The sequence below is a fragment of the Poeciliopsis prolifica genome, unplaced genomic scaffold (genome assembly GCF_027474105.1).
Source record: "Poeciliopsis prolifica strain line A6 unplaced genomic scaffold, Auburn_PproV2 SCAFFOLD107, whole genome shotgun sequence".
NCBI lineage: Eukaryota > Metazoa > Chordata > Actinopteri > Cyprinodontiformes > Poeciliidae > Poeciliopsis > Poeciliopsis prolifica.
Window position 1 is genome coordinate 445,001 of NW_026562482.1, and position 10,860 is coordinate 455,860.

Consider the following 10,860-nt stretch of genomic DNA (forward strand, 5'->3'; position numbering starts at 1 on the left):
GTTGGTTGGTTGGATGGTTGGATGTTTGGATGGTTGGATGTTGGATGGTTGGTTGGTTGGTTGGTTGGTTGGTTGGTTGGTTGGTTGGTGGTTGGTTTGGTTGGTTGGATGTTTGGATGTTTGGATGGTTGGATGGTTGGATGGTTGGTTGGTTGGTTGGATGTTTGGATGGTTGGATGGTTGGTTGGATGGTTGGTTGGTTGGATGGTTGGATGGTTGGATGGTTGGTTGGTTGGTTGGTTGGTTGGTTGGTTGGTTGGTTGGTTGGTTTGGGTTGGTTGGTTGGTTGGATGTTTGGTTGGTTGTTGGTTGGATGGTTGGATGGTTGGATGTTGGTTGGATGGTTTGGATGGACAAACGGACTGATGGACATTGTTGTTGGACGGATGAGCAGAGGGTTGAATGAACACATGGAGGACTGCAGCTAATGCTAATGCTAGCTGCTGCCTGCAGGCCTCCCAGCACGGCTAAGTCCGTCCTGATTGGAGTGGAGGATCCCAACCTGCAGCTGGCCTGTAAGGGGGACAGCACCGCCTCTCTGCAGCACCAGGGGCATCATGGAGCGGCCTGGCGCCGTTAAACCCAGACAGTCTTCAGTTCGGGTTTAGGTGGGAACGCTGATCCGGTTGGTTTCAGTGAATCGAATGAAAGCCTTTAGACTTTTGTGTTCTTGTGTTTTCCGCTGCAGGGCTTCCGGAGCACGCCGACGGCCTTCACGGTCCCGATGACGTCTTCCTGACTCGGCAGTCCGCAGCGCCAGTCAGCACAGCAAGATATCAGGTCAGCTTCTGTTTCCATCAGCATCAGTGTGATCAATGAGGCTCTGATGGAGCGAGACGTTAAATCTGTTTCATCTGGAAAACCTGCAATGCTGGAAACACTAAGGAGCCAAAATTAAAGAACAATCTGATCTGAACGTCTGAACTCAGGAGACGAGTTCAGCTGAACCATCCAACATTCACAGAACAAGATGAATAAAACCAGCAGCCTCAACATTTCAGCGTCTTCTTTCCTCCAGGCTACAGCACCGGTCACTCCCGCTGCTCCAGCCTGACCGACCTCAGCCACCACCGGAACGCCTCGTCCAGCAGCGGCGCGTCCTGCGGCGCCGCTCAGCCCGCCGCCCCCGCCAAGCCGGAGCGGCCGCCCCCGCCCTGCGCCGCCGCCTGCTGTCACCGCTCCTCCAGGTGGGTTCTCACCTGTCCCGGCACGCTGGCCGAACCCAGACGTGTCGGCTCACATTCCTGCCAGCAGGAGAAATGGGGAGCAGATCGGATCAGGATGAGATTCCCATCGGCATTCTGGGTATTTTTAAAGGCACAGTTTGTAACTTTGATGAAAATCTGATTTTATATGAAACTCAAACAGTTTGATCGATGTCCTACTATTTCTACTGTGTGAAGAAATCAAACCAAGGACAGCCAATCAGAGCCAGGGTGGGGGGGGGCTTAATGCTGTCAATCTTTCATGTACTCACTGCTAAATGTGCTAATGGAATAGAAAAACTGTTTGGCCACGTCATTGGTGCAAATGCTAACAAGCGTCAGCATGCATGGCAGGTTATGCAAGCAGCAGCTTATCAGAGCAAGGGATTCGGTTGATTGACAGCACTAAGACCCGCCTCCCGGCTCTGATTGGTTGTTTCTAATTAGCTGGTGCTAATTCTTACAAGTGACAAACTGCAGCTTCAGGTGATGGCAGGCAGCATTCAATGACTGATGATGATGATGATGAACAGGAGGAAGAAGGACACCGTGGAGCGCCAGCGGAGCTGCGTGGACGACACTCGCATCGACGCCGACGACATCGTGGAGAAAATCGTTCAGAGTCAGAACTTCTCGGCCGGCAGCAGCGACGAAGGTTCAGATCTCAATATGAAATCAGCTGTCAGCTCAGAGTCTATGAACCAATCAGCTGTCAGCTCAGAGTCTATGAACCAATCAGCTGTCAGCTCAGAGTCTATGAACCAATCAGCTTCAGCTCAGAGTCTATGAACCAATCAGCTGTCAGCTCAGTCTATGAACCAATCAGCTGTCAGCTCAGAGTCTATGAACCAATCAGCTGTCAGCTCAGAGTCTATGAACCATTCAGCTGTCAGCTCAGAGTCTAGAACCAATCAGCTGTCAGCTCAGAGTCTATGAACCAATCAGCTGTCAGCTCAGAGTCTATGAACCAATCAGCTTTCAGCTCAGAGTCTATGAACCAATCAGCTGTCAGCTCAGAGTCTATGAACCAATCAGCTGTCAGCTCAGAGTCTATGAACCAATCAGCTGTCAGCTCAGAGTCTATGAACCAATCAGCTGTCAGCTCAGAGTCTATGAACCAATCAGCTGTCAGCTCAGAGTCTATGAACCAATCAGCTGTCAGCTCAGAGTCTATGAACCAATCAGCGTCAGCTCAGAGTCTATGAACCAATCAGCTGTCAGCTCAGAGTCTATGAACCAATGAGCTTTCAGCTCAGAGTCTATGAACCAATCAGCTTCAGCTCAGAGTCTATGAACCAATCAGCTTTCAGCTCAGAGTCTATGAACCAATGAGCTTTCAGCTCAAAGTCTATGAACCAATCAGCTTTCAGCTCAGAGTCTATGAACCAATCAGCTGTCAGCTCAGAGTCTATGAACCAATCAGCTGTCAGCTCAGAGTCTATGAACCAATCAGCTTTCAGCTCAGAGTCTATGAACCAATCAGCTGTCAGCTCAGAGTCTATGAACCAATCAGCTGTCAGCTCAGAGTCTATGAACCAATCAGCTGTCAGCTCAGAGTCTATGAACCAATCAGCTTTCAGCTCAGAGTCTATGAACCAATCAGCTGTCAGCTCAGAGTCTATGAACCAATCAGCTGTCAGCTCAGAGTCTATGAACCAATCAGCTGTCAGCTCAGAGTCTATGAACCAATCAGCTGTCAGCTCAGAGTCTATGAACCAATCAGCTGTCAGCTCAGAGTCTATGAACCAATCAGCTGTCAGCTCAGAGTCTATGAACCAATCAGCTTTCAGCTCAGAGTCTATGAACCAATCAGCTGTCAGCTCAGAGTCTATGAACCAATCAGCTGTCAGCTCAGAGTCTATGAACCAATCAGCTGTCAGCTCAGAGTCTATGAACCAATCAGCTGTCAGCTCAGAGTCTATGAACCAATCAGCTGTCAGCTCAGAGTCTATGAACCAATCAGCTGTCAGCTAAGAGTCTATGAACCAATGAGCTTTCAGCTCAGAGTCTATGAACCAATCAGCTTTCAGCTCAGAGTCTATGAACCAATCAGCTGTCAGCTCAGAGTCTATGAACCAATCAGAATCCAGAATGAAACAGGAAACATTAATCAGCCATAAAGAGGAAACATGTTAAATCAAAGTGATTCATTTGATCATTTATTGGTAATTTCTGGTGTTTGTTGTTGTTTCCAGCTGTTGGACTTAGAAATTCAGATCAAGGTTTGTTTTTGTTAATTAAGGTCAAAGTTCAAACTCTAATTTAAATGTTAATTACAGTGTTTGTAATGAATTAATTGAAAAGTTATACTTGAAGTTTTTCCCCAGTAATTATTTATATTTATTCCAGCTGATGAACATCTTCAGTTTTTGTGTTAACTGCGGTAACCATGGTAACCAGGTGGACGTTGTCACGTGACTCTGGGCTGTTTGTCCTCAGACAGCCACCTGAGACTGTTTGTCAGTAAGGACGGGACCACGGCCCTGAGCGGGACGCAGATCGCCACCAGGTAGGGCTCCAGAACCCAGCAGAACCCTGTAGAACAAACCAAACCAACCAGAACACACAAGAACCAATCAGAACCCAGCAGAACCAACCAGAACCCAGCAGAACAAACCAGAACACACAAGAACCAATCAGAAACCCAGCAGAACCAACCAGAACCAACCAGAACCCAGCAGAACCAACCAGAACCAATCAGAACCCAGCAGAACAAACCAGAACCAACCAGAACCCAGCAGAACCCAACAGAACCAACCAGAACCCAGCAGAACCCTGTAGAACCAACCAGAACCAATCAGAACCCAGCAGAACCAACCAGAACCAACCAGAACCCAGCAGAACCAATCAGAACCCAGCAGAACCAACCAGAACCAACCAGAACACACCAGAACCAATCAGAACCCAGCAGAACCAACCAGAACCAACCAGAACCCAGCAGAACCAACCAGAACCAACCAGAACCCAGCAGAACAAACCAGAACCAACCAGAACCCAGCAGAAACCAACCAGAACCAACCAGAACCCAGCAGAACCAAACAGAACCAACCAGAACCCAGCAGAACCAATCAGAACCAACCAGAACCAGCAGAACCAAACAGAACCAACCAGAACCAAACAGAACCAAACAGAACCCAGCAGAACCAACCAGAACCAACCAGAACCAAACAGAACCAACCAGAACCCAGCAGAACCAACCAGAACCAACCAGAACCAACCAGAACCAAACAGAACCCAGCAGAACCAACCAAAACCAACCAGAACCCAGCAGAACAAACCAGAACCAACCAGAACACAAGAACCAATCAGAACCCAGCAGAACCAACCAGAACCAATCAGAACCCAGCAGAACAAACCAGAACCAACCAGAACCAACCAGAACCCAGCAGAACCCAACAGAACCAACCAGAACCCAGCAGAACCCTGTAGAACCAACCAGAACCAATCAGAACCCAGCAGAACCAACCAGACCAACCAGAACCCAGCAGAACCAATCAGAACCCAGCAGAACCAACCAGAACCAACCAGAACACACCAGAACCAATCAGAACCCAGCAGAACCAACAGAACCAACCAGAACCCAGCAGAACCAACCAGAACCAACCAGAACCCAGCAGAACAAACCAGAACCAACCAGAACCCAGCAGAACCAATCAGAACCAACCAGAACCCAGCAAACCAAACAGAACCAACCAGAACCCAGCAGAACCAATCAGAACCAACCAGAACCCAGCAGAACCAAACAGAACCAACCAGAACCCAGCAGAAACCAATCAGAACCAACCAGAACCCAGCAGAACAAACCAGAACCAACCAGAACCCAGCAGAACCAATCAGAACCAACCAGAAACCCAGCAGAACCAAACAGAAACCAACCAGAACCCAGCAGAACCAATCAGAACCAACCAGAACCCAGCAGAACCAAACAGAACCAACCAGAACCCAGCAGAACCAACCAGAACCAAACAGAACCAACCAGAACCAACCAGAACCAATCAGAACCAACCAGAACCCAGCAGAACCAATCAGAACCAACCAGAACCCAGCAGAACCAATCAGAACCAACCAGAACCCAGCAGAACCAACCAGAACCAAACAGAACCAACCAGAACCCAGCAGAACCAATCAGAACCAACCAGAACCCAGCAGAACCAACCAGAACCAACCAGAACCAACCAGAACCCAGCAGAACCAACCAGAACCAACCAGAACCAACCAGAACACACCAGAACCAACCAGAACCCAGCAGAACCAACCAGAACCCAGAACCTGACCCGATCTCTGCTTTCTGTCTGTCTTCCAGAGGAACGCCGGGCGTCTTTGAGCCGGTGGAGATCGAGACTCACTGAGGCTCCATGATGGAGGTTCTGACCCGTTTCCTCAGAACCAGCAGTTCCCGTCCGCTCCGGGTCGCTCCACTCACCTCCATTATCAGCTGCTTTTAAATATGAATAATCTGGATTATTCCAGTAGCTCCTGGCAGGATCCAGGCCTCCAGATGATTAATCCTGAATGTTGAGAATAATCCAGAATAATCCAGAATAATCCAGAATAATCCAGAATAATCTGACGGTCGGTGGGTAAAAACATTTCCTTCTGTTTATGTATTAAAACTCATAAAGGTATGAATTTATCCCAGTCAGATGTGAAGCTGCAGGAGTTTTAATGTTTTTATTCTGAAACATTTCAGCTTCAGAGCCGGTTCTGACCCGGTCCAACAGAACCGCTCCGCTGTAAGACAACAAAGTTCTGCTACATTCATGATGACATCACAAAAGTTTTATAACTCAGAGGATCATTTAACACTGGGACACTATTATAATTATAATTATTATTATTATAATTATTATTATTATTATTATTATTATTATTATTATTATTATTATTATTATTATTATTATTATTATTATTATAATTATTATTATTATTATTATTATTATTATTATTATTATTATTGTTATTATTATTATTATATTATTATTATTATTATTATAGTCTACGGGTTGATCAGTGTGTTGTTTGTATTTCACAGTTTTGCACATCCAACTTCTGAGGTTTATTATTAATAACCACTAATTATTAATAACCACTATTTATTAATAACCACTAATTAATAACCACTACAACAGGTTTTGAATCGCTGTTCTTTAATCTCTGCCGTTTTTCCAATGGAGAGAAAAATGATGAATATTTTCTCTGATCTAATCGCAGCTTCGATCCTCCAGATTTTATTCACTTATTTTCTTCAAATCCATTTAAATCACATTAAAGTTCCTTTCATAGTTTTTATTTGTAGCATTTAGCAGCTAATGTGTTGATGCTAACATTTATTATCCAACCTGAAAGTCACCATGTGCTGCTTGTATTATTTCATTTGACTTTTCGTTGCTTCATTTTAGCTTCTGGTTTAAGAATCTGTTTACTGCTGAGTCGCATCATGTAGCTAAAAGGCTAACTGTTCTTAGCCGCTTGTTTGTATGGAACCACAGAAGTGCCACAACAAAGAAGAGATATTTTAAAAAGAAACATTTGTCTTTTACTTGTTTATATTAATTATTAAATAATTCCTTTGGTGAAATATTTCAGCCAGTAACTTGGTGCTAAAATATGCCAGGTGAATTTAAACTGTCTAGGGATTAGCAACACATTCATATTATTATTATTATTATTAAAAAAGAACTATAATGAAGGTTGCTTGAGAGGAAATCACTTTTGGTGTTGGACTGAATTCCCACATTAATATTTCTGTTCTTTTTATTTTTATCCTGGTTTTTGTAATATTTCACACATTTATTCTTTTTGTGGCACTCTTAGGATTCCATACAAAGAGTAGATTTAAGTTTCCTAGAGCAAGACTGACATCTTCAGAGATAAATTATTGTTCTGGTTTCCGCAGTGATTAATTATTAGTGCCGTCAAACTGAGGAGGAAAAGTTTTTCTGCTGGATCAGAAACGTTTTTCACTCCCGTCAGAATCAGCTCGGTTTTTATGCATGCAGATGTTTCTGTGGTTCTGTCGGGCTCAGACCCACAGCTGCTCCAGGACAAAGCCCGGCCTGTTCCAGACCCAACAATAGACAGAGAAACGGACCTGAACGGGTTGGTTTGTGGTTCTGGATGCGTGGACGGATGCGTGCAGGTCACGCGTTTCACTCCCTCCGCCATGTTTCACATCGCTTTAATAAAAACAGTAAAAACTGAATATGTGATATTTATCTGCTCCGTCTGACCCAGACAGACGCTCAGATTTAGAATCAGAAACATCTGAAGCCAGCAGGCTGGTTCTGGTTCTGGTTCTGGTTCTGGTTCTCACTGGATCTTAAACACTGGATTAATTACAGTGAAACCACTGAACTGTATTTTAGACGAACGTCCATCAGATGTGTATTACCTGTTATTTTTACACAAAGTGTTTTATTTTTATTTTGGAGAAAAGGGTTTTAATATTTCATAATGATTCAAATGGAACTGATGAATGAGATTATGATTTATATTTTAAGTGTTGTGATGAATTAAAGTGTTTGTTAAAGGGAATGTACTCAATGATTTATTTCACATCATGGTTTTATTACGCTGATCTAAATGTAAACTGTTATTTTGGGTAAATTTATGGTTGTGTTTGTTATTAATGTTCAAGCAGATTTTAACTATTTACATTCCTTGTTGTGAAACAATTGTTATTGTGTGAGTTTATCTGTTATTTTTGTACATGAACATGGACAAAAATACCCCAAGCGCTAACTAGCTTAAAGCGTTAGCGCTCGGGAAAAGTTGTGATTCATTTTATTTTGTGCTTCATATTTTCATCTACATTGAACTTTAAAAATTATTTTTCTTTTATTTATGTTCAGAGCTTTACTAAAATATTCACAACCTTTTCCACATTTTGTAGCATTACAAACAAACGTAAAGAGACAGCAACACAAAGCGCTGCGTGAAGCGTAATGAGAATGATGCATCATTTTCAATATTTTTACAAATTGGTTGTTAAAAAATGCACTAAGGTTTTAGTGTGAATATGTCAAAAATAAAATTCTTTTTTATTTTGGTTGAAGTTTTTTCTTTGAGTCTGATGTAGATTATTTTTTGGTAACTAAAACTGAAGATCAGATCTTTTGTATCTAATCTGAAAGTATTACGGTGAAATTGCACCGTAGAACCGTTAGGGGGCGACGGAGAGCTGAGTCTTTCCGGTAGGTTTAGGAGAAGAAGTAAGAATCCGGAAGCATTGAAATAATCCCTCTCTACGTGTCTGTAAACATGGTAAGAAATATAAATAAAGTAATCATCAAACATTTATGCTGAAAGACAGATTTAAAATGAAATGTTTGCGTTTAAGTCAGACCGGAAGTTCCGGAGGTGAAGCATGAAGATAAAGTTGTTTTTAAGAGGTTAGCCGGTTAGCTAACTGCAGCCTCGCATTAAGTGTGAATCTGTTTTAGTGTAATACAAACTATTATATAGTTTTAATAACTAGGTTGGTTTCAGTCTTAACTGATCATTCGCAGATAATTTTCAAGTTAATTATCTGCAAATCGTTTTTAAATGATTTGTTCGTGTAACTTCTTCCTCTGTTCAGACAACTTTTATTTATTTGTTGAAAATAACTCCAGATTTATAAAACTGTTCAGCGCCGAATTCAAGAAGAAACGTTGTTTGCTCAGAAAATACGTTTTGTCATCACCTTCTTACTCAAAAATCTCGTTTTGTCTAAAATGTTCAATTATTTGAAGGGAATTCCGGACTGGACTGAACCAATGTTCCGAAAAAGGGAACATTTAGCATGCAGGATGTTTAAAACAAGCAGGATGCCACTGGCCCTCAGGGGCCCACTGTGGGCTCCCCTGATTTAGCAGCTGCACCTGTTCGTGTTTATGATTCTGTCCAGACTCCAAGAAAATAATGAAATCTAATTCATACAACCTGAATGTTTCTGTCAGATTTTCCCCTCAAAAGGTTGAAAATGAAATAATTACTCGTATTTCCAGGTCTAAAGGTTTCATCCATCTGGCCGTCATAGATGGCCAGGTTTTTCCAGGTTTTGTCCTTGTGTCCCAGCTTTTCCCAGGTTTTGTCCTTGTGTCCCAGGTTTTCCCAGGTTTTGTCCTTGTGTCCCAGGTTTTTCCAAGCTAGAGCCGGAGCAGAAACCTGTCTGGTGAACTCCCAGTGAAGGGAATGTGTTTGCTGTATTTCCAGGCTACAGGAGCGGATCAGGCGGTCGGGATGAGTCTGGTTCTGTTCAGCCTGCTGCTCTTCTCGTATTACACTGTCTGGGTCATCGTTCTGGTACGGGACCTGATCCTGGGAGAGAAATGAACCCACTATTATCAATCTGAACGTCTAATTACTGGATGTTATTATAAATTCAGTCTCCGTGTTTCTCTGCAGCCGTTCGTCGACGGCCGCCACGTCCTTCACAGATATTTCCTTCCTCGGGAATATTCGGTCATCCTGCCTGGAGTCGCTGCGGTGCTGCTGCTGCTCTGCATAGGTCAGAGGTCATGTTTCCTCTACCGGTTCTGGTTCTGTCCCATCAGCTTTAACTCTTAATATTAATTCATTCAGTGTGTTTATGTAGCTAACAGGTTCAAACTGTCTCATGTTGAGACAATCAGTCAATAAAATTTCACATTGGTTTTTAATAAGCAGAACTGCATGTTTCAGTTTCATAATAAAAGCCCAAACTGATGCAGGAATCAGATTTTAGTTGTTTCTTGGTTCTGAAGGTTTTTGGGTCTCATGTTCTGTTCGGTCCGACAGGAACCTTCACTGCCGTCATCCTGTGGAAAAACCGCAAACCACAGAAAACCGACTGAGTTCAGGAAGTTCTGCGTTTTCTTTTGCTCTGGACTCAATCTGACGAACTCTGGCTCCCCCTAGCGGCCATTCTGTCCCGATGACGTCAGAGACTGTGCCGCAGGAATGACGTCACAGTTGAGGAGCTGATTATTGAATAATGAGGAAATCTGTAAATATTTGTGGAATTTGTGTACAGATTGTTTCTCTTTTGTTTACATTGAAATAAAATAAAATTTTTGCTCCTTAAAATTATAAAATTATTTGTGTCTAAATTTTTCAGATCAAACAAATAATTGAAACAAAGTCAAATTTAATTTATGTAGGAAATAAATTGTTTCTGTGAGAAAGTATTAATATTTCTTACGTCTGCTTAAAGCTTATTTGAATCTGACAGGTGAAACTCAAAGGTGTATTTATTCATTATTGAATTATTAAAATTGTTCTTTAATTAAACGTAGATCTGTAAACTACAGGTTTACAGATCTATTTTCTGAACTGGATCCTCAGATTTTTTTCTTATTCCAACAAACATAAAATACAAATTTTTCTGAAAAAAAAAATCAGAAATAACATTTTATTAGTTTTTAGCTTGCGCTGCATTAATGCTTCTGTCCAGATGGGGGCAGCAGATCCAAACTTTAAATCTGTAGAAAACCGAAACATCGATTAAAAACTTGTTTCCAGGTGGAAATAATGCAGTTTCATGTTTCTGAAATGATTAACTGGATTAATTGATCATCGAAATAAAAGGCAACTAATTTATGAACTGACACTATAAAAAAATTTATCAATAAAATCACGAAGGAAACTAAAAGGGAAAATAAAGAACATTGTGTAAAAACACACAAAATATTAT

The 10,860-nt window shown here is 42.3% G+C and overlaps 1 protein-coding gene and 1 pseudogene across 1 annotated transcript; both read left to right on the forward strand.

Moving 5' to 3' along the window:
- LOC129354292 (early estrogen-induced gene 1 protein-like) overlaps positions 1 to 6,003 on the forward strand; it is a 12,659-nt pseudogene extending 6,656 nt beyond the window's left edge.
- A 2,419-nt stretch (positions 6,004 to 8,422) lies between these two features.
- On the forward strand, positions 8,423 to 10,253 carry LOC129354291 (dolichol phosphate-mannose biosynthesis regulatory protein-like). Its single transcript, XM_055023793.1, has 4 exons — positions 8,423 to 8,468; positions 9,402 to 9,491; positions 9,594 to 9,696; positions 9,966 to 10,253. Exons 1-4 carry the CDS (start codon positions 8,466 to 8,468, stop codon positions 10,019 to 10,021), a joined length of 252 nt encoding a protein of 83 aa, XP_054879768.1. The 5' UTR covers positions 8,423 to 8,465; the 3' UTR covers positions 10,022 to 10,253.
- Positions 10,254 to 10,860: the final 607 nt, after the last annotated feature.